Source organism: Morone saxatilis, unplaced genomic scaffold (genome assembly GCF_004916995.1).
Source record: "Morone saxatilis isolate NCDOM2014 unplaced genomic scaffold, NCSU_SB_2.0 Contig2, whole genome shotgun sequence".
NCBI lineage: Eukaryota > Metazoa > Chordata > Actinopteri > Moronidae > Morone > Morone saxatilis.
Genome location: NW_023339762.1, coordinates 17,901,597 through 17,922,506, shown reverse-complemented (window position 1 = coordinate 17,922,506; position 20,910 = coordinate 17,901,597). Strand labels below are relative to the sequence as shown.

General features: G+C 41.6%; 1 protein-coding gene across 1 annotated transcript in view; it reads left to right on the top strand.

Annotated features, from left to right (window-relative positions):
- grm3 (glutamate receptor, metabotropic 3) overlaps window positions 1-17,504 on the top strand; it is a 38,818-nt gene extending 21,314 nt beyond the window's left edge. The window contains exons 6-14 of the mRNA XM_035665863.1: window positions 642-911; window positions 1,404-2,028; window positions 8,727-8,969; window positions 9,074-9,263; window positions 10,320-10,629; window positions 10,733-10,926; window positions 11,101-11,233; window positions 12,658-12,835; window positions 13,947-17,504. Of these exons, the coding sequence (XP_035521756.1) occupies window positions 642-911; window positions 1,404-2,028; window positions 8,727-8,969; window positions 9,074-9,263; window positions 10,320-10,629; window positions 10,733-10,926; window positions 11,101-11,233; window positions 12,658-12,835; window positions 13,947-14,023 (2,220 nt within the window). The 3' untranslated portion in view covers window positions 14,024-17,504. The remainder of the gene's footprint in view (window positions 1-641; window positions 912-1,403; window positions 2,029-8,726; window positions 8,970-9,073; window positions 9,264-10,319; window positions 10,630-10,732; window positions 10,927-11,100; window positions 11,234-12,657; window positions 12,836-13,946) is intronic.
- Window positions 17,505-20,910: the final 3,406 nt, after the last annotated feature.

Below are 20,910 nucleotides of genomic sequence, written 5' to 3'. Positions count from 1 at the left end.
CCTCCAGTTTCCTGCTCTTTGTGTGTACTTGTATGCTTCTTTCAAGTGCCACATTAAATTACAGTACAGTAATTGGCTCTGTTGCTGCCACCAATCAAAACATTTGCATTGTAAACACTACAAGTAGCTGCTTGACTGCATTCAGTCTTGAGTTTACACCACATGCTTGACTGATACTATGTGCTTTCAAACTGTGTACCTCTACTGCTGCAACTGGTAGTTCTTGCTTAAAGGAAATAATTTCAATGTCACATATGACTGAGAGGTTAATGGGACACAATGCAATAAGACATCAAATTTGATTAACATCGGATATCAAATTACAGTCTTCATACAAGTCAATAAAACTGTGATCAAAATCAATTAAATCAAACAGACTAATCTGGAATAGATTTATGGGAATTAGTTTTTAGGTGTTTATGCGGAGAATTGTGTTAGTCTATCTAAAATCTCTCTCCTTTATAATAGTTTATTCTGGAACCAAATAATTAGTATAATACTACCTTATTATTACATATCCCCATGTGCTGGATAATCCAGGCTAAAAAAGAGTTAACAATCAATCAATGTTTATTAAAAAGTAGTCATAGTTTAATTTTGCTGAAATTGATTTATTTATTTTACTGTCTCTCTCCCATCAGGTTGCCAATCTTCTCAGGCTCTTCCAGATTCCTCAGATAAGCTATGCGTCCACCAGTGCTAAGCTCAGTGATAAGACCCGGTACGATTACTTTGCCCGCACGGTGCCCCCTGACTTCTACCAGGCCAAAGCCATGGCCGAGATCCTCCGGTTCTTCAACTGGACGTACGTGTCCACTGTGGCATCAGAGGGTGATTATGGTGAAACTGGTATAGAGGCCTTCGAACAAGAGGCACGCATGAGGAACATTTGTATCGCCACTTCAGAGAAGGTAAGGCATGGAATAGAATACAATAGAATATGATTTCATTTCTGCATGAATATAAGCAACCAGTGCTCAATGCCAGATACCAAAAACCCCAAACTTTAATCAGCAGTGTCACACTGATGTATGGCCTGAAGCTGCACCAGTAACAATGAGCGGGGCACTAAATTTGTGAGCTTATAAAAGTTTGCCTCCATGTCTTATCTTGTCTTACACACAAATGGGGTTTATATTACACTGGTGTTATCAGTTGTGAACCAGAAAATGAAAGCTTATCTCCAAGAACTTATTCTGGGATACTTTCACAGTCACATTTTTCATCTCATTTGCTACGGAGGTGCTTGATGGTGCGAGACCAAAGTACAGAAGGCATTTTTTGCTTGTTTCTTCCTATGAATGATAGATATAGGGAGATATAGGGACCCTCAAACCTGTTTGGGAGCAAAAGAAGCATTTACAATACATCTGTCATTACATTAAGGTCCTTTTTCTGTCCAGGTGGGGCGTTCTAACGCGAAGAAGTCCTATGAAGCTGTGATCCGTCAGCTCCTCCAGAAACCAAATGCCCGTGTGGCCGTCCTCTTCCTGCGCAGCGACGATGCCAGAGAGCTGCTGGCAGCTGCTGCCAGGCTTAACACCTCCTTCATCTGGGTGGCCAGTGATGGCTGGGGTGCGCAGGAAAGCATTGTCAAGGGAAATGAGGTCACCGCTGAAGGAGCTATCACACTTGAGCTGTCAGCCAATCCCGTGCCAGAATTCAACCGCTACTTCCTCAGCCTGAACCCGAGCAAAAATCATCGTAATCCCTGGTTCAGGGAATTCTGGGAGCAACGGTTCCAGTGCTCTTTGGGTGGGGGAGGAGCAGGGGGAGTAGGAGGAAAAGGTGTTGGATTGGGAGAGATGTCTCTCCCGCCATGTGACAAGGACTTGTCAATGGACAAGAGTAACTTTGAACCAGAGTCCAAGATCATGTTTGTGGTTAACGCGGTGTACGCCATCGCCATTGCCCTCCATAATATGCAACGGAGTCTGTGCTTCAACACCACCAAGCTGTGCGACAGCATGAAGGCACTGGATGGGCGCAGACTCTACAGGGATTACATCCTTAATGTCAGCTTCACAGGTAAGAGAGCCGGGGCATGACGAACAGAGTGAAGAGTCCTAGATAAGGTGTTCAAGGTGGATGAAAAGTGAAAAGAAATAAATGTTGGAGAAGAAGTTGAGGAGGAAAGGGGGGAGATAGCAAGAAATAGACAGGAATGCAAGTGCTGTGCCTAGTTAACAGTCCTCTCATGAACAACGCAGGGATGTTGTCCTTCTCCTCCGTCAAAGCAGCCAAACCACAGAACATAAAAAGTACCAAGACAAATCCGCTTAATTGCTATGTATTGTAAGAGCCAGCCTGCCATTGACACCTATTACCCATGCGTAATTGATACGACACTACAAAGTTGCTTTGAGGAATGAGAGCTGCAGTTAATCCGTCAGCCATATTCTTCTCACTTGCACTAATGAGATTGTGTGTGTTATAATAGCTCCTATAGCAGGCTGCCTGTCTGTCTGTCAGTCTCTGTAGAGTTGGGAGAGAAGAGACAGAGGATTGGCTTGACTGACAGATTGCGTACAAAGAAAGCGTTATAAATAAACTGCTGTGTCTCGGGGACTGACACAGGTTTAGAGGTGCTTATTCCTCCACCAACCGTGACCAGGAGCAGACATCAAAACAGCCAGACAAACAACACTAACACGGCAGCTTTGCCACAGGACACTGGGGAGAGAGCATGGAGGGATGGATGGAGGACGAAAGAATGGCATCACCTACAGAGGGAGGGGGAAGGAAGCTTACAGATAAGACTGACAGGCAGACTAAAGTGTGAGAAACTAGAGTTTGGGGTAAGAGAAAAGGGACTAAGACAGAAAAAGAGATAAGGAGGGAAGGAGGGAAGGAACAAGGGAGCACTGAGGCAATGCCGGAGTGGGACGGCGTGCGTCAGCAGAAGACAAGGATTCTCTTTGAAATTCCCCATCTTCATTTCTGCTACAAATCAAAGGACTTGGAGCATTTCTGCCTGAGAGGAGGGAGACAGAAAGAAGGAAAGAGAGAGAAGAAGAGTGTGAGTAAGATAGAGAGGGAAGGAGAGAGAGGAAATAGTCAAGGCGATTGCAGTTGCAGCCTCCAGTTGGCACAAATGATAACCACTCCCTTATTGGAAGCATAGAGAGAGGGACGGAAGAGATATGTAGATTTACACATAGAAAGTTTAAAAATGCCATGGAGTAAGTTGGAGAGGATAGGAGAAGAGGTGTGAATCCAGCTGTGACTTCCCTACATCTCTATGTCTGATCATCTTTCTTCATTACATTCTCCTCTCTCGCTCTCCCTTCTTTCTTTTCACTACTGATGTATGTCGATGAGGCACATGTCTTTACTCTGCAGCAGGGAAACAGTAACAGCATGTACAAGGATCTTGAGTTCTTTACAGCTCAGCGACGGTGACAGCATAGGCAAACAGCTCTATTGGTTTCAAAGAATCAGTGCTAATAGGACAATGAGGATGTTGAAGGTGGTGGTACAGTTAAACTGAGAACTGTAGCAGGGTTTGTTTTGACTTGTTGGTTAGCCCCGAATGACGCACTCACACTGCTGTACATATACATTTTTTCCATCTACAGTACGTAAGGAAAAGAGCTGAGGTGAGTTGAGGTTGAATGTGGGGTATAAATACTGCAGCATCACCATCTGCAGTGCTCTCAGTCTGAACTGTAGCAGACGGAAAACCAACACTGTTCAGCGCTCTCTATCTCTCTCCCATCTCCTTCTCTTACACACACATGCATGTTCATTATACATTCACAAAGTTTGATATATCTCTTATATGTTCGTGCTTCCCAGTTTACTGAATTGCTACCCCCTTTCCTTAACTTTACATTCATAACACAGCGAGTTGTGTCTTTACACGATAAAGATGTTTGTGTTGTGTGTTACTGACAGCGTATGTGGTGCACTGAGGCAGTATGTTGTGTGGTTAGGAGTGTGTTTTCACACGCCGTTCTCTTCATCTAGTCTCATCTCGCTAGTTGCTATGGTAATGAAGCCGACACTATTGCCAATTGTTGAAGTGATCTGGTAGATCATGGGAACTGCTCCCTACCAACTAGTAATAGACACAGGGGTACATTTGTGCATTTTTATTAGGCCTTGCTACATTCTTCCGAACACAAAACACACACGTTTGTGCAAGAGACACATACACAAACACATGCAAAACAGTCAGCTTTTTTACAAAGAGGCAGCCTGAAATGCTTGTTTTTTTTACCAGCATGAAATTGCAGACACCCCCAACCCACACACTTCTCCAAGCCATCATTCAACTCCCACCCACCCACCTCCCCGATCTGCAGCAAACATATCAGTATATACACACATGCGCGCAGTCTTCTGTTCAAATAGTGGTGATAGATGTGATATTATTCCCCCTTCTCTGCGCTTTTGTGTGTGTTTGTGTGTGTGTATGTGCGTCTGTGTGTGTGTTGGTGCGTGCGTGCATGCGCGTGTGTGTGTGATACGTCTGTGTGAGCAGAGGCGGTGTGCCTTCAGGGCCATATTGAGCAGAGAGCTTACTGCAACGTTTAGATACTAGAGAACAACCTCCTCTCTTCCCTCATTTTCTGTTCATACTGTTCCTCTGTCTCTCTGTTTCTGTCACTCTCTGCTTGTCTGTCTGTCTGTCTCTCTTTCTGTCTCTCTTTTCTCACTCTTCATCACTCTCTATATCTCTTACTTTCTCACCCAGAGAGTGTCCTACTCTCTCTACATTCAAAAACAGCACATCCCACTCAGACTTCACAAGGTTGCTCTCCTGCCTCCACCGCCTCTCTGCGCGGGTCTGCTCCTCCACTCCTTCACTCTGCTCATCCCTCCATCACCTTTTCTCTATTGATTCCTCCGTCTAAAGGCTTTCCTCCATCCACCTATATCTCTGCTGCCGTCACATCAGTTTCTTGCTTTTCTCTTTTGCTATCTCCTCTCGTTTTTTCTCGCATTCTACTCCCTCTACTCCCTTGTCACTTCCCTCCTTTCTTTGCCCTTATCTTGTCTCTTGGCTCATCCTCCCTCCCGACACCCCCGGCTTTTGGACGGCCATTTCTCTCTTTTGTCTCCTCTATCTCACCACCTTTCTTTCTGTCAAGCCTCAGCTCTCTGCTGCTGCTGCACCTTTCCTCCTATACATTTCCCTCCCTTGTTCTAGACGTCCTTCTCTCCACCCTATCTATCCTCTGTTCCCCTGTGGCCTGTTGGTCCATGGCCCAGGCAGCGCTTCTGTCCCCGGGGACCAAATCTGCAGGGAGAATAAATATAGCTGATGTGATCTGTCTCTGTGTGCGTTTGTGACATGTGAGTGCATCCCTGTGTCCATATCTGTATAGGCTCAGGGATGTGCATATGTGTGTGTCTCTGTGGGGCACAGATGTGTAAGGTCATCAACCCTCTGAAGGAAGAAAAAGAGGGACAAGAAAGGTTGGTCACAGCATTAGCATGCACAGCCAATATATCTTTCTATTTTACCTGGAACAGATGTGCACTTGTACATGTATCTATGTGCAGAGTTTACTTTGTCAAGCTTAAATCACGATTAAATCAGGGATTCAGGTGAATTGATGCTTGGAAATACAATTCTCTATTCCCTTGCCAACAACTAATCAACAGCCAGCTTTCAAATTTTTAGTCACACACTCACACAAAGAAAACATTTGCCTTGTCTCTATCTCTCTCTCTCTCCACTTTAGATTACTTATTCCTACTTATTCCTCCGAAGCCCCTTTGCCTCCTCTCTCTCTCCTTGCCTTTAATACCCAGAATCCCCCTTGGGCTTCGCTTTAGCCCGACATGGCCGAGGACATAATTAATTTCACAGCTTCTGAATGAAAAGCCTGTTTTCACCATGCTTCTAATTAAGCTAGAATAATAAGGTGTTTCTCAAGTTAGCGGGAATGCTAAAGTATCTGACAAAAATTAAGGATCTGGTTAGGCTTCGTTAACAGCAGTTTGTCTCACCTAACTTTATTTGATTTTTTTATACTATTATTTGTTTTATGTTCTGGGGCCCCAGCTGTTTGATTAACTGCATTCACAAAAAATAAACGCAGATTTTGGATGACAATAAATCCTCTCGGATAAACAGCAGTATGTTCACAGTTGGAGAACGTCTCTGAGAAGGCATGGACCTTTGGATGCTGGCAGCACTCGGAGCTACAAGTATTGCTGAGGGCTGAGGCTGCTGTAGGTCTCCGCTGGACTAGACTGCGCCAGTGGGAAGTGTTGTATGGATGATGTCATACAGACTCATCAATCATCTCTGTTTTAGGGCTTCAGATGCATTATACCATGTGTTCAGACACCACAGGATAGCCCATAAGCTGCTGTTGGGAAGCCACATTCAATTCTTCAAATGATGGAATTGGTTCAGTTCATGGTTCATCAAAGTTACATTACACAGAATGGCCTATGGATGGCAATGTCAGGATATTTCAGTCAGTCCAGTTCGGTCCAGACTGAAATATCTCAACACATATTGGATAGATTATCATGAAATTTTGTGCTGAGGTTCATGGATCACAGAGGATAAAGCCTAATGATATTGGTGGTCTCCTGATGTTTCATCTTAGTCCAACTATTCAATGAATTGCCATTAAAGTTGGTACAGACATTTGTGCCGTCATTTTTAGCATGCTAAACTACGATGGTGAACATTATACCTGCTAAACATGTTACTGCAAGCATGTTAGCATGCTAATGTTACAGCCACTGCAACTCAACAGACTTTTAAATTCAGCCCACAAGTGTATTGAGAGGAGAGAGCGAGAGCTCTAACTTGCACCCTCATACACTTTCCTGATAAGCCGCTCTGTCACGTCAGCAAGGTCGCTGGTGTTGGTTATAGGGAGGAATCACCAGTCCTCTGAGTCTATTGCTCTCTGAATGTGATCTGTTAGAGGGAAGTCAAGGACAATACAGCGCCCTCAAATGGGTCTGTAGGCTAATGCCGTTATCTCTTTAGTCTGTATTACACATAATTACCACATGCAGTTAATTAGGCTTCAGTACACATCTACCGTCCTAATAAGGTGCAGTTATGATAATTAGCTAGTGGCAAAGTGTTTCTGTGAGTGTTTATGGGTGTCTAAGAGCAGGAGGCCTGGCTTGTCTTATTGCTCAGTGTTATTAGCAGACTTTATTATCTGCCAACTTGCAGTATAATGGATTCATAACTCTTCTTCGTCTGAAGATATTATCAGCACCTTCTTATTGAAATCATTTTCATTTAGCTGTCACCTAAACATTTAGCCTCAAAATCCAAAGAAGACTTGACACTTAAAATTTCCTGTGACAGAGAGAGAGAGGAGAAAGATAGAGGATTGTGCTGTCTCTGTGATTTATGGATTTCATAAACCTAACCCCCTCTGCTGCCATCTGACACGCCATTCTTCTCTGAACACACTGAGCTTTCACAACAATAGCACAGCTTTAGCCCTTGTCAGTGTTGCAAGCGTGTACGCACACATTCACACATTCACACACACGCACACACACACCACTAACAGCAGGGTCAGAGCTTTGGTTCTGTCAGCACAGCCTCCCACAGCGCTCAGAGCAATACCTTAACCATCATGCTGTAAAGTAAAACTTAATGGAGCTTCCACAGGCGTGTGTGCACACACCCTCTCACAAACATACACACTTTTGAGCCCAACAGCTTATTCACAAACTGTGTTTTGATTCATTCCACTGATCACAAGCTGTACGTTTGGAGAAAGAATTTGGCCCGGGATTTCTGCAGTTACCCAATGACACCGAGATATGAAGAAGGCTGCACAGTATCATTAATGCTGCGATGAACTCAGGACAGAGAGCCTTGTTATATGTTGAAAAGTTATGATTTATAAACCCAGTGTACGCTATACTATCCCTAGCCACATCATCATTTGACAGAGGAGGCTGCATCGCATAACACTCAGCCCTGTACAGTGTCAGCAGCACAAAGTTGATTGCTCTGCTGTAAGGACAGAAGTGGCACTGTAGGAGTGACATACACTTTGTCTGTGTCAAAACGACCAAGTGTCAGCAATGTCAGGTCCAACACTGCCTGCAAGAAGTTACTTTTTATCCAGTCCATAGCCGCTTTTCTCCTTGGGTTGTTTTTAATGCTTTCAGCATCCTGCCAATTTTACAATGTCTTCTGTTCCCACATCCTCAGGGTAGATGGTAATCCTTTCATAACAACTTGTATACAAACCAATTTGGCAGTTTCAGCAGTGTACCTCCCTCACATGAGAGACCCAGAGGCAAATTCCATCAATGTGTGGGTAGCTATAGCACTGCCCAGGGATTCGGTCCTCTGCCTTCATGCCTATATGACTTTATGGGCTGTATGTTAATGAAGCATTTGGTAATAATCTTTGTCAGATCGGAAATTTAGAGCAGTGTTTTTGTCCCTATGTGACCTTAGGGAAGGATGGGAGGCCATTGATACACACCGACATCACCAAGCGTACCAGCCATTTATAGCCTCTTAGCAAATACTTTTGTAACTGGCTGGTCTTAAATAATGAAAACACTATTGTAATGCCCTTCACTGTCTGCTCTGGACTCCCATGGCTTAACTGACCATGGCTTATTGTCTCTGTCCTCGCTGCTGCTTTTAAGAGGCATCAATGAGACATCAATGGGATGATTGTTTGTGATTGTTTAGCTCTAATCTCCTTTTTCCACTCGTCTTATCACTTTCTTTTCCACTTTGTGTCTCCTCTCACCCCCGCCAGCCCCTTTTGCTCCTCCAGGCAGTGAGACAGTAGTGAAGTTTGATTCCCAGGGGGACGGCATGGGCCGATACAACATCTTCAGCTACCAGCGCTTCGCCGATCGTTACGGTTACGTGCCAGTAGGTGAATGGGCAGAGAGCCTGAGTCTGAGCAGTGATCTGATTCACTGGCCCAGAGAAGTGGTGCCCACCTCGCAGTGCAGCGACCCCTGTGAACGCAATGAGATGAAGAAAATGCAGGCAGGTAGGAGACAATGTTCTTTTTTGTCATAGCAACATGCCATACCAAGCAGCAATGCCTTTTGAAAAATCTCAGAGTGTCACACCTTTCATATTCCTGTCTCCCAGGTGAGTACTGCTGCTGGATCTGCACAGCCTGCGAGCCTCATGAATACCTGGCTGATGAGTTCACCTGCTCTCCCTGTGCTCCTGGCCAGTGGCCCACTGATGACCTGACATCCTGTTACGACCTTCCTGAGGACTACATTATGTGGGAAGATGCTTGGGCCATTGGACCAATTACCATCGCCTGTGTAGGGTGAGTGATAAAGGGCTGTCAACATGATGTCAGTTTCTGACAGGTCCTGAGAGGTGTAAGTGTATGTGTTTGTGTTCGTATGGATGTTTGGATGGGGGAAAGGAATTGACACAGTCCAGTGTGTAACATTTATGAGGATCTATTGGTAGAAATGGAATATAGAACATTAACTTTATATAATATTCGTAGGTATGTTTTCATAGTGTTTTTGTTATCTTAGATTGAGCCGTATTATCTTCTACAGAGTCCGCCATGTTTAACAAACAAACCAAACACAAGATAGGGTTTTTGCTTTTTCGGAGAGTTTCGCAGCCACTGTAATTTCTCCTACACGCTTTGAAGGCTGAGCTGTATTCAAATGGTTGCAATCTGCAACCTTACTGCTAGAATTTAATTGAATCCTACTGGTCCTTTAAATGTATTCTATGTGGTTTATTAACTGGTGAGGATTCTGACAGTTTGCCAAGGAAATGCAGTTTTAGTCTTTCTTAAAGCTTTTTTAAACATTAGCTTAATTAATTGGCTCACCACAGCTGATAATATCTCCCAATGACAGTTGTTATTCCAGCAACAGCAACCAAGAAGGTCCACTACATGACACACAACAGTTGTTGTTTGCTTAGTTTGAGGCACAAAAAATACCTGGTTAGATTTAGGAATACGTAATGTTTGGATTAAAATAGGCCTATTAACTCACAAAGTTATCGATAGAAGCTGCTTTTTCCTGCCTCTATTTGTTTAAAAAAATGTATTTAAAAAATGTAAGTGATAAATCTGCTACCATTAAACAGTATGTGTGCCACATGAGAAAGGAAAGTTTGACAGACGTAGCAACAGTGACAATCAATTGAGGCTCAATTTATACCATTTTACTTGTGTTTTTCCATACCTACAGTAAACATGTATTATGATATGGACCTATTCTGATATTAGAAGACTTTCGGATTTCTGATTATTGTGATATATTTTTTTCGTATTGCTCAGCCCTTGTGTAATAGCATATAAGCACCTACCAAAACTGTGACCACATTAAACTACTACCTCCTCCCCCATCAGGTTCATGTGCACTGGTCTGGTGTTTTGGGTGTTTATCAGACACAACCACACACCACTGGTGAAAGCTTCAGGAAGAGAGCTATGTTACATTCTCCTCTCGGGAGTCTTCATGTCCTACGCCATGACTTTCCTCTTCTTGGCCAAACCCTCTCCTGCCATCTGTGCCCTGCGGCGCCTCGGCCTAGGCACGTCATTCGCTGTCTGCTACTCCGCCCTCCTTACCAAAACCAACAGAATCGCCAGGATTTTCAGTGGCGTGAAAGACGGAGCGGGTGTAGCAAGGCCACGCTTCATTAGCCCATCTTCTCAGGTGAGTGATTGCAGCATCATGCCCATCCATCTACATTAGTGAGATAGATGGACAGACAGCGACTCTTTATAACCTTACCTACCTTTCCTCCCTTCTTTTTCAGGTGTTCATCTGTCTGAGTTTAATTTCTGTCCAGTTAGTGATGGTGTCAGTGTGGCTGCTGCTGGAAGTTCCTGGGACACGGCGCTTCACGTTGCCAGAGCGACGACAGACTGTCATCCTCAAGTGTAACGTACGCGACTCCAGCATGCTGCTCTCACTGGGATATGACGTGCTCCTGGTCATCCTGTGTACTGTGTAAGTGCGAAACTACAAACTCCTATGTGCAACATTTGTGCTGGACTTAAAAATCAATTTCTGTCTTTCAGTTTCAGAAGTTTAGTTTTCATACATATCAACAAACATTTTAATAGGGTAGGTATCAGTTTTTCTTCTCCAGATGGTGTCTGAAATATGATTCTCTCCCTCTAGGTATGCCTTCAAGACCAGGAAGTGCCCCGAGAACTTCAACGAGGCCAAGTTTATTGGATTCACCATGTACACCACCTGTATAATTTGGCTGGCATTTCTTCCAATTTTCTATGTTACATCCAGTGACTACAGGGTAATTTAAACACACCCACACACACATACACAAATACTTGTCTCCGTCTTTTATGAGGGCATTGCATTGACGTATATTAATTTCCTGTTAAGTAACCCTGATCCTAACCATAATTGCTACATGCCTACAAGTGTTATTAATCTTCTCGATTAACTCTCTGCATGATAGCGTGTTTCCCAAAATGTTGCACCATTCTTTTAACCCCAAAATGTTATGATTTAGCATCTGGGGACTAGTTTTATGTCCTCAAAGAATAAGGAGAGTCCCTATATTGTAAATGTATGAGCAAACAAAAAAACAAAGCAACTTAAACAATTTCCAATCCTGCTGCCAAATGTCCCAGCTCTGCAGGACTGGGATGACAAACATACAGACTCTGTCAAACTGCTGACACATGTCCAGATTTAACAGTAAAGGGGAGTGAGTGTTCACCTGATCCATACAAATCTTAAGCATACACACACACACACCTTAAGCACACACTTCCACAAACACACACACACACACACACACAACACACACAGCACACACACAGTGCACTGTATCAAAGGGCATAAGAGAGGAGTGCTGATGCCAGGGCTGTTCATTTGATCCCTGAAAAAAAGAACAGCTCACTTTCTCACCCCCCTACTCCCTTCTCTCTCTCTCTCTCTCTCTCTCTCTCTCTCATTCTTTCTTCCCTTGGAAATAAGCATTTATTTGGCCTTGTAATCTGACTTTAAGATTAGTCAGGTAGAGACATTACATCACCATCACCAACATGCACAACCACCCACTCACACACACATAAGTATATACATACACAGAGGAGATGTTGAAGCGTTGATTACTAATAGGCTACTTTGGTTTTACTGGGAGGTGCTATTATTCCACCCTGTAACTCTAATGCTTCCCAGCTACACACTGTTAAACACTGGAAAAGGACATTCAGCATACACCTCTGGAGACCTATACCTAAAATTGTATTTAGCATTGATTTCACACAATAAATCGTACAGAATGACATTAAAGCTGAGATACTGTTAAGTTTGGCCTCTGTGGTCTCTGTTGATTAAGTCTTTTATTGATCTATCCTGTAATTGTTATCCTCTGGACTGTTGCAAGGTAACAAAGTCTACCAATAAAGAGTTACACTCTCATTCTACAGGCCTCATTGGCTCTGTGTACATATAGTGATTGGTATTACTCAAGGCATTTTTATGTTCTTTATTTATCTACTGTTTATCGAATTGGTTTTAATATATTGTTTTATTTTATGTTAAGCACTTTGTAAAACTGAAAAAGTGCCTTTAAATAATTTTCATTATTACAGATTATTATCATCAAATTAGCTCTTAACAGCAATTACTTTATACTACATTAGCATAAGATTTATCCATCAAAGTCTGGCTACTAATTACTGTATCTTCCTCTTTTCTCTGCAGGTTCAGACCACTACCATGTGTATCTCAGTCAGCCTGAGTGGTTTTGTGGTCCTGGGCTGTATGTTTGCTCCCAAGGTCCATATTATCATGTTCCAGCCCCAAAAGAATGTGACCAGCCACAGGCTTAACCTCAATCGCTTTAGTGTCAGTGGGGCTGCCACCACATACGCATCTCACGGTAGGTTACATGCAGTTACCTCATTTTTAAAGAGACAGGGTTTAGAGCAGCACTCTCTTGGTCTTTTTTTTTATTATGCGTCTATCAAATGGGCATTTTCAGCATTCAGTATTCAGCACAACGTACAGCCCTGTGTTTCACTTTTGCTATAGGCGATACAAGATTCTTTTTTTAGTATCACAGTGTTTGTTTTCTGCATTTTTCTGTATTTTGTTCCTACAGAACAGACACAGAACAGTTTTGAAAAGTCTTCTAATGCTATGTCCTAAGCAAGGATGGTCTCCAACTATGCACCACTGTTATTCTAACTGTGTTACCTTCACAGTAATGCATGATTGACAGGTTTAATCATGAGCTAGTTAGACTGCAAAGAATGGCATCCTGCTGACAGAGCTGCAGTGTCGAGCGGTACAACAAGATGCCAGTAAAGAAGTATGCCCCTAAGAGTGACAGGAATTTGTGCCTGAAACATATTTCAAGTTTTTTGTGACAACAGAAAATATAACTGTATATGTTAACTGTATATGTAGCACACATTGTACCTTAGAATAAATACAAAGCCACAGTGCATAATTGTCTCATAAAAAAGATAATTAAAGGGTTGCAATTCCAGGCAAGTTTTTTAAGATATACTTTATAAATCCCCTAGGGGAAATTGTTCTTTTCACTTTTTTGTTTTATACATGTACACACTGAAATGCACAATTCATGCACTTGTGGACATGCAAACAGGGAGAGAGATGGTGGAGTGATGGGGCTGCAACGTTAACAGCGCCCCATGAGCAGGCTTGGGGTTAGATTGCCTTGCTCAAGGGCACCTCGGCAGTGCACAGGAGGTACCTCTCCAGCTACCAGTCCACACATATTTTGTGGTCTGTGGGAATTTCAAAATTACTTGTAGATTGGCAACACAAATTCACTGTGAAAGATGGTCTATATATTTTGAAACGTTTTTGCAACATGATATTGAATATGAATAAGATTTCTATACTGTAGCTTCAGATGTAGTCGCATAACTTGATAAAGATATTGTCTCAGAATTGAATGTCTCAGGATGCTTGATCTTTGTTTGTAAGTATGTCATGAAATTGTCCTTTCTCTCTTTTTCTAGCTTCTGTCAGTGCCCACCACGTCCCAACCGTGTGCAATGGGAGAGAAATTGTCGACTCCACTACTTCCTCTCTGTGACCACATCTAGTTCAGTCTCTAAATCTGCCCCTGCGACTGTTAGCCAATCCATGAACATTTATCACCCCTGAACCATCGTTCCCCACCTCATCCACACACTGTATACACTCACACACACACACATATACATGTGTACACATACATACAAATACACGCACAAACAAACAACTTTCCTTGTGGACTAGAACTATATTGTTTCACAAATGTAGAAAGTGTGTAACTATAATTAAATTATTTTCTAGGGATGTACATACATGGAATCGACATTGTTGTAAGTAGAGAAACAAAAGAACAAAAAAAGTTTTTAGGAGGAATTTTTGGAGCCTTTGTTTTTGATAGCTTTGTTATGATGCGGTGTAAATAGACATGCGCTTAATCATGGTAGGAGGGTGTGTGTCCCTCAGTCTGGATGCACATTTGTGGCTCTGCTTGCCTCACCTGCAATATCCCACAGACTTTTTATTCTCATGCTTTTTTGTAGGTCTCATTGTAATAACCAATTATGTATGCATTTCTATTGTGTATCTGTACATTTGTATATTATACTACTGATGGTTCAAACAGCACAATGTTGACAGTCTTGTAACCCTAAAATAAAGGGGGACAAAAGGATAAACTGGATAGTATAAGATGGCTGAAACAGACATGTACAAAAATCCATCAAACTCATCGAACTTACAGTTACACTGTGCCAGCACATAATTTTCAGTTTGAGAATTCATCTATTCACATCTTGATAGATTTTCTTTGCATCCTAGATCCATAGAAAGAACCCATTGTGGCTGTTTTTGCAGGAAAAATATGTTTTGTTTTTGATACAAATGTTCATTTTTCTATTTCTATTCATGGAATCCCTTTATCTTAATGGCCATAGTTCCAGCCATGTGTTCACCAAAGCAACAGTATGTTCACTCTTACTCTCGAAACTGCTGTTTCTTAGAAGACTGTTGTAATGGATTGCTAATAATAACTAATAGTGGGGCTCAAAATTGCCAATACAGACAGTGCTGCGATAGCTCTGTCAACAAAAACAAATTAGTGTCTTTCCCGGTTTTTATGACTTAGTACTCTAATGACTTAAACACTAATGGAGGAAAACTGTCTGCTTTGCTGAACACATGCTGAATTTTTCCAACTACAAGGGAGTGTTAGCTTATGTTTTTTGTGCCCCATAGATACAGTATGTGGTGATGTTTTGAATATGGCTATGTGCCTTAATGTATGTTTGATAGTGCTCCAGGTAGAGGTTGTAAGAGATCAGTTTTACATTACCAGCTGCAAATCCTTGTTTGGTAAATGTAAAAGTGACCATAGTATTAGAGTTCATGTTTCAGGGCAACATTATGCTAGTTGGTTTTATTCCCTTCCAAGCCTTGTGCCATTGATTGTTTACCTGAAGTGTTGGAACAGTGAATCTGAGGAATCCTTAGGTTAAAATGACTTTCTCTACCCCCCTTCTTTCTCCAGCCTGTGATTAAAAAAACATGAAATGGGCATTTCTGATAGACACCCATCACATTTTACTTTACAGTTTTTACAGCTTAGCGGCTCCAATCAAAGAAGGAAGGGGAAGAGAAGCTCTTATACTATTAGGATGAAGTCATTGACTCGTCGACTTATTGAAGTGTGCAGTTTACATGTCTGTGTTAAATGTGTTGACGTTGAGAGGGCACAGTGGAGCAGCTGGCTTCGGCAGTCCCAGAGAGGCTCACAAGAGGAAGCAGAGCACACAATGTCAGCTGCTGGCAGATCCCAAATAACAAAAGGATATTAACTCATATGCATAACATACATACCCATCAAACTCTCTTTGTGGTTGGAAATATGACAGACTCTCTGCTACAGTTATGAGGTGGGGGAATAAATGACAAAAAATATATGAATAAAGTTTTTATAAGAAATTCTAAATTAGCGGACTAATTTAGCATTACAGTGTATAACATTTTAAAGAGTGGCCTGTCATCCAAGAATTTATTGCATTTAGAGGGGTAGTAAATTATTAAACAAAACTGATCTTAAATGGTTAAAAACTCTAATATGCTTTCTAAAATAAAGTGTGACTGTTATGACTTTATATTTCTGACAAAATACGTGATCCGATTCATTTATTTGCATCCAAGCATGCAGTTTCTTCAGGTTAAAATTCACATAATAGGTGGAGGCAGAGCTGTTGAACGTTCATCTCTTGACCAGTCTACACCTTTGCACGGCCGATCTCCAACATCACCCTGTGATTATCAAACTGAATGATAGATTGAAAAAATTTTAGAGGATGCGCCAAGACAAGCCGACCTACATTGGGGTGTGTGTGTGTTAGGTGCAGAGAGCAGGAGGAAAGAGCAATGTGGCAGAGCAGAGGGGAGCTGCTGCTGGATTATGTAAAGCACTCCCACAGCCCAGAAGTCACAGCGCTTCTATGGAAGCTCAAAAGCATCTCAGAGATTCACAGTCTTTGTTAGCAGAAGGCTTAGCCATTCACTCAGTGGTCCTGCTCCCACAAGATACACCCCGCATGGCAGGTTGCTATGGACAACCACCACCACATCCGCTGCCGGAATGTCTTATTTGTCTGCATGGAGAGGAGGGTGGGAGGAGGGGTGAGGAGAGGGCAAAAGAAGAGGAATGGAAAGAGGAAAAACGGGGTGCTGGTTGTGATTCAAATTGGCAGTGACTGATGAGATTTGGCACAGCAAGGCCCAGTACTCTACTCCGAGCTTTTAATGGCCACACAAACAGAGCACTTAACCCTGATTCTCCTCTCATTTAGTCCGGGGACTAGTCTCTGACAACAGTCTCACACTCTTCCTCTGACCCTCTCTCTCTTAATCCACCTCACCCCTCAAACCTTTTCCCTGGCCACCAGTGTACGCCTCATCTCTGCTCTATGTGTGAAAGTTGCTGCTGAGTCGGTCTCAGCCAAGACCACCTAAGCCAGACCAACAGATTGGTAGCCCACACTTAAACTGAAGCACTCAGATCTGGGCGACCACCGCAGCAAATGCCAACGAGGCAGCCTTGAGGAGGCTGAAAAAGGGATAAGGGGAAGGCAGATAAAGGAGCTGGAGAGCTTATGGGAAAATGAAAATGGGACTCAGATGTAAAGAAAATGCATCACTTTGAAATACATCACCTTTATCACAACACTACACTCAGTTTATCATCTCATGTACCCACTAACTCTCTGTGGCTTCCTTAATTGGCTTTACTCGTGAATATCTCTTTCAAACAGCAAGCCATCCACTACGGATATTGTTCCTCTACTCGGCCTCTGCCAACTGCCATGTGCTCTACAAAGGTCTCTGTGCTGTAGTCCCTGCTATACAACAAAATGTGTCCTTGGCCTCCAGACTTTGAAACAAGACAGGATCTCTGCGGCGAAATGAAGCTGAGGTCATGCTGAACTTTGGAACTGGTCAATCGCAAAAAACCAATAGTTCCATGTTTATGATACGTGCAATAAAGAGGCTGTGATGACATCATAATAAATAACAACAAGCAAACAGCTGGTGTTGTCTGCTCATCCTTCTGTGTCTTGTCTGTTCTGCCCAGAAAGAGTAGTCCAGTGCGTCTGTGCGCAGACTCTATAAATCTCAGCTAAAATTTAAATGTTGAACGCAAGTGTGGATAGATTTGTCTCTTCAGCAACATTAACAGCCCCTCACCACCACTTTCACACAGACACACACGCACACACACACAGGCGCTATTCATAGTGTGTCCTGGCAAATGTTGAAAGATGCCTCTTACACTCCTTCCTAATCTGTTCACTAAGTGACGGCACTCCAATTAAACCATCCACTGGAGTGCTCCCTGCCTCCGGACAATGCACCCCAGTGTGTAGACTCATTCTCCCCAAAAAGCAAGAAAGAAAAATATCTGTAAAATATGCAAAGAAAGAGAAAGAAACAAACAAGGGAACAGTTAGGCAGTGTCTGTCGTAGTTGTCTGTTGTACACTGCCCTTAGAAACAGTCTGACACATGGTGTGTGGGTTTTTGTCGGGTTGTAGATTCAGTTCATGAAAATATTGCAGATACGCAGGTACTAAATGTCTGCTCCTGTCTCTTATTTCTAGCTACAAAATATATTGCCTACAGGTCCTACTTGTGCAGAACTAGATATTATAGCCAGGCAATGATTGCCCTCTGGTGGTAGGTTCAGGTCATTACACAAATAACCTTCATACATGTACTCTACAGCCAGGAATTTCCATCCCTATTAAAATGTTGAATTGTCTAGCAGTGGTGGAAGCAGATATCAGATCATTTACTGAAGTAAAAGTAACAATACAACAATGTAAAAATACCCAGTTATAAATAAAGTCATGCACTCAGAATATTAAGAAAAAATACAGAAGTATTGTTGGTAAAATATATCAACATAACAACATAAATGTGATCATTTTTATAAAATAATGAATACTTTTGCCTCTTTGGACCTCAAACAGTTAACAGATAAAATCACTTTTTTGTCTGCTAACACCTCATGAAACATGACAAGGAATCCCAACTATATATGACTTTTTTAGGTAAGAGAGCTCAAGCAAAAAAGGTTGTGAACCACTAGACTGGTGTAATCGTCAACAATGCATGTGCTTTATAAGATTATTGTATGTTTTACAAGTAAAATCTTAATCTTAAAAGTAACTAGTAACTATAGCTGTCAGATAAAAAAATAAAGTTGAGTAAAGTACCTCAACATTGAACTTGAATACAGAATCTGAGAAAATGTACTTACTTTCCACCACTGTTGGATAGTAGCAGTTTGTAATGGAGCAAGAAAACAGATACAAATCTAAGAAGACACTGAGATTAAAGAATGTAATATAATGTAATCCTCATCTCTCTGTTCTCCACTGCCCTCTACTGGAGACCTTACTGAAGGACAGTAAAGAGCTATATAGTAGTTGTAATATTAAAAAAATCCACCACAGCAAGACCTTTCAGGGCAGGTTTAACAAAGGTCAAAATAGCTAAATATTAGCAGGAAATGAATTAGATTGAGTTTTTCATACTGGTTCCTTATCTTCACAATATTCACAGTCAAACCTGAAATGTATTCAATCAGTGTTAATTGATATTATTAGTGTCTGAGAGGATGTTTTTCTCATTTCCCTGTTAAATGAAAGGGATCACATACTAATAACTAATACTATAAGCTACTTTTTCACTTAAGCTGTGTTAAGGGATATATCACGTGTTGTATATCAGTAACTTGTAAGTAATTCCATGTAACCATATCCATGTTTGCAGAACAAAAATCAGTTGGTTATCATGAACTAATTCATCATGAGGTCATATAGTTTCAAACAAGAAAACCGTGAAAAGGAAGCCAATTCTGACTCAGAACTGGAGGTATAACTCACGTTGGGATCATTTTGAAAGTAATACATCATGTTAAAATAATACTGAACTGCAGCGCCCTCAGCTTGTAGGATATCATATCAGGAGCTGGCTCATTTTAAGCCACTGACATATCACAGTTGTTATATAAAGGCAGGCCAAAGCACTATACTTTGATCAAATGGTGCTGTAAGCAAAGTGAGGCTTCTGGAGCATTGAATAATTTTGGGCCACACAAGAAACAAATCTTTGGATAGATGAATGTCTGCAGGGAAATAAGATTGACCCAGTGCATATAGTTCATTCTACCCTCACAACTAAAAGTGTCAAACATCAAACACACAGTTACTACCGCAGTTATATTAAATATGTAACATTGAATCCAAGTGTTAAATCATTTTGGATCAACAAAATGACAAATATGAGTCTAAAATTACATGATTAATTCAGACCTCAGGAAAGCTCAGATAAATTGAGCTCCCACTAAGTTAAACAGAGGCCTAGCCAGTAGTAGTAATAACAAAAATGTACTAAATGTCCTGTAACATAAAGCCCCTCGCAACCTGGGAGTTCAATCACCAATTTACACAATGTTAACTGGATGTGTCAAAATAAAGACATTTTATACTATATGTCTGACATGCAAGTATACAGCAATTTCTTATATGGATTTAATGTATTTTGGTGATTTGCGATTTGTAAGATGATCTTATGCTTGTCATTACAAGAAGAAATCTTTTTATCCTACTCAAGGAAAACCTGTCACTACAATGTTTCAACTTGGGTAATAATTTTACAGCTCAATCATTATCTTGAGCAAACATAAAAAAAAAAAAAAAAAAAAAAAAAAAAGTACACAAATATAATTAGTTGCCTGCATTTTCAGGACTGATTAGTGGACCTTTAGTTTCAAGCAAACCCCAATTTTTTAGTGATATCGGTTACATTCAAAATGATTCCACAATTAAATTTATTTAATTTATTGTCATTTATTTTTCACCCACAGTGCCAGTTAGACCCCTCTATCAAGCCCGTCTGGATTTCTTAAAAGAATCTGTAGACAAGGGAATCACACTGGGTCCACATATACATAAATACATAATTTATTTGACATTCATGGACAAATAAACACCACAACCTCACCTCATCTCACATGACATCTTCATTTTCAATTGGTTAGCAGAACACTTCCCCTCATTACAATAATTTCAACTAAGTAACAGAACAAACAGATGAGAAGATAGAGGCTTTATATGGCCAGAATATACCAGTCTGTGTAAATGTGTCACACACCATGGCTGTCTAAAGAAATATTAGACACTACAGACTGAAATTAATATATAACAAAACACCAATCAAATAGGTCCTTGTCTTACCCTGAGCACTTCTAACAGCCTTTCTGACATCAGAATCAGCATTTTAACAGGAAGTGTCACACACACCTGCTTCACAGCACTATGCTTCGAGTTGTACGGCTCTGACGTACCAAGCTTTAAGGCCACCGTGTTCGTGGGACTTCTGTGAACTTGGCCCTAGGTGCATGAGT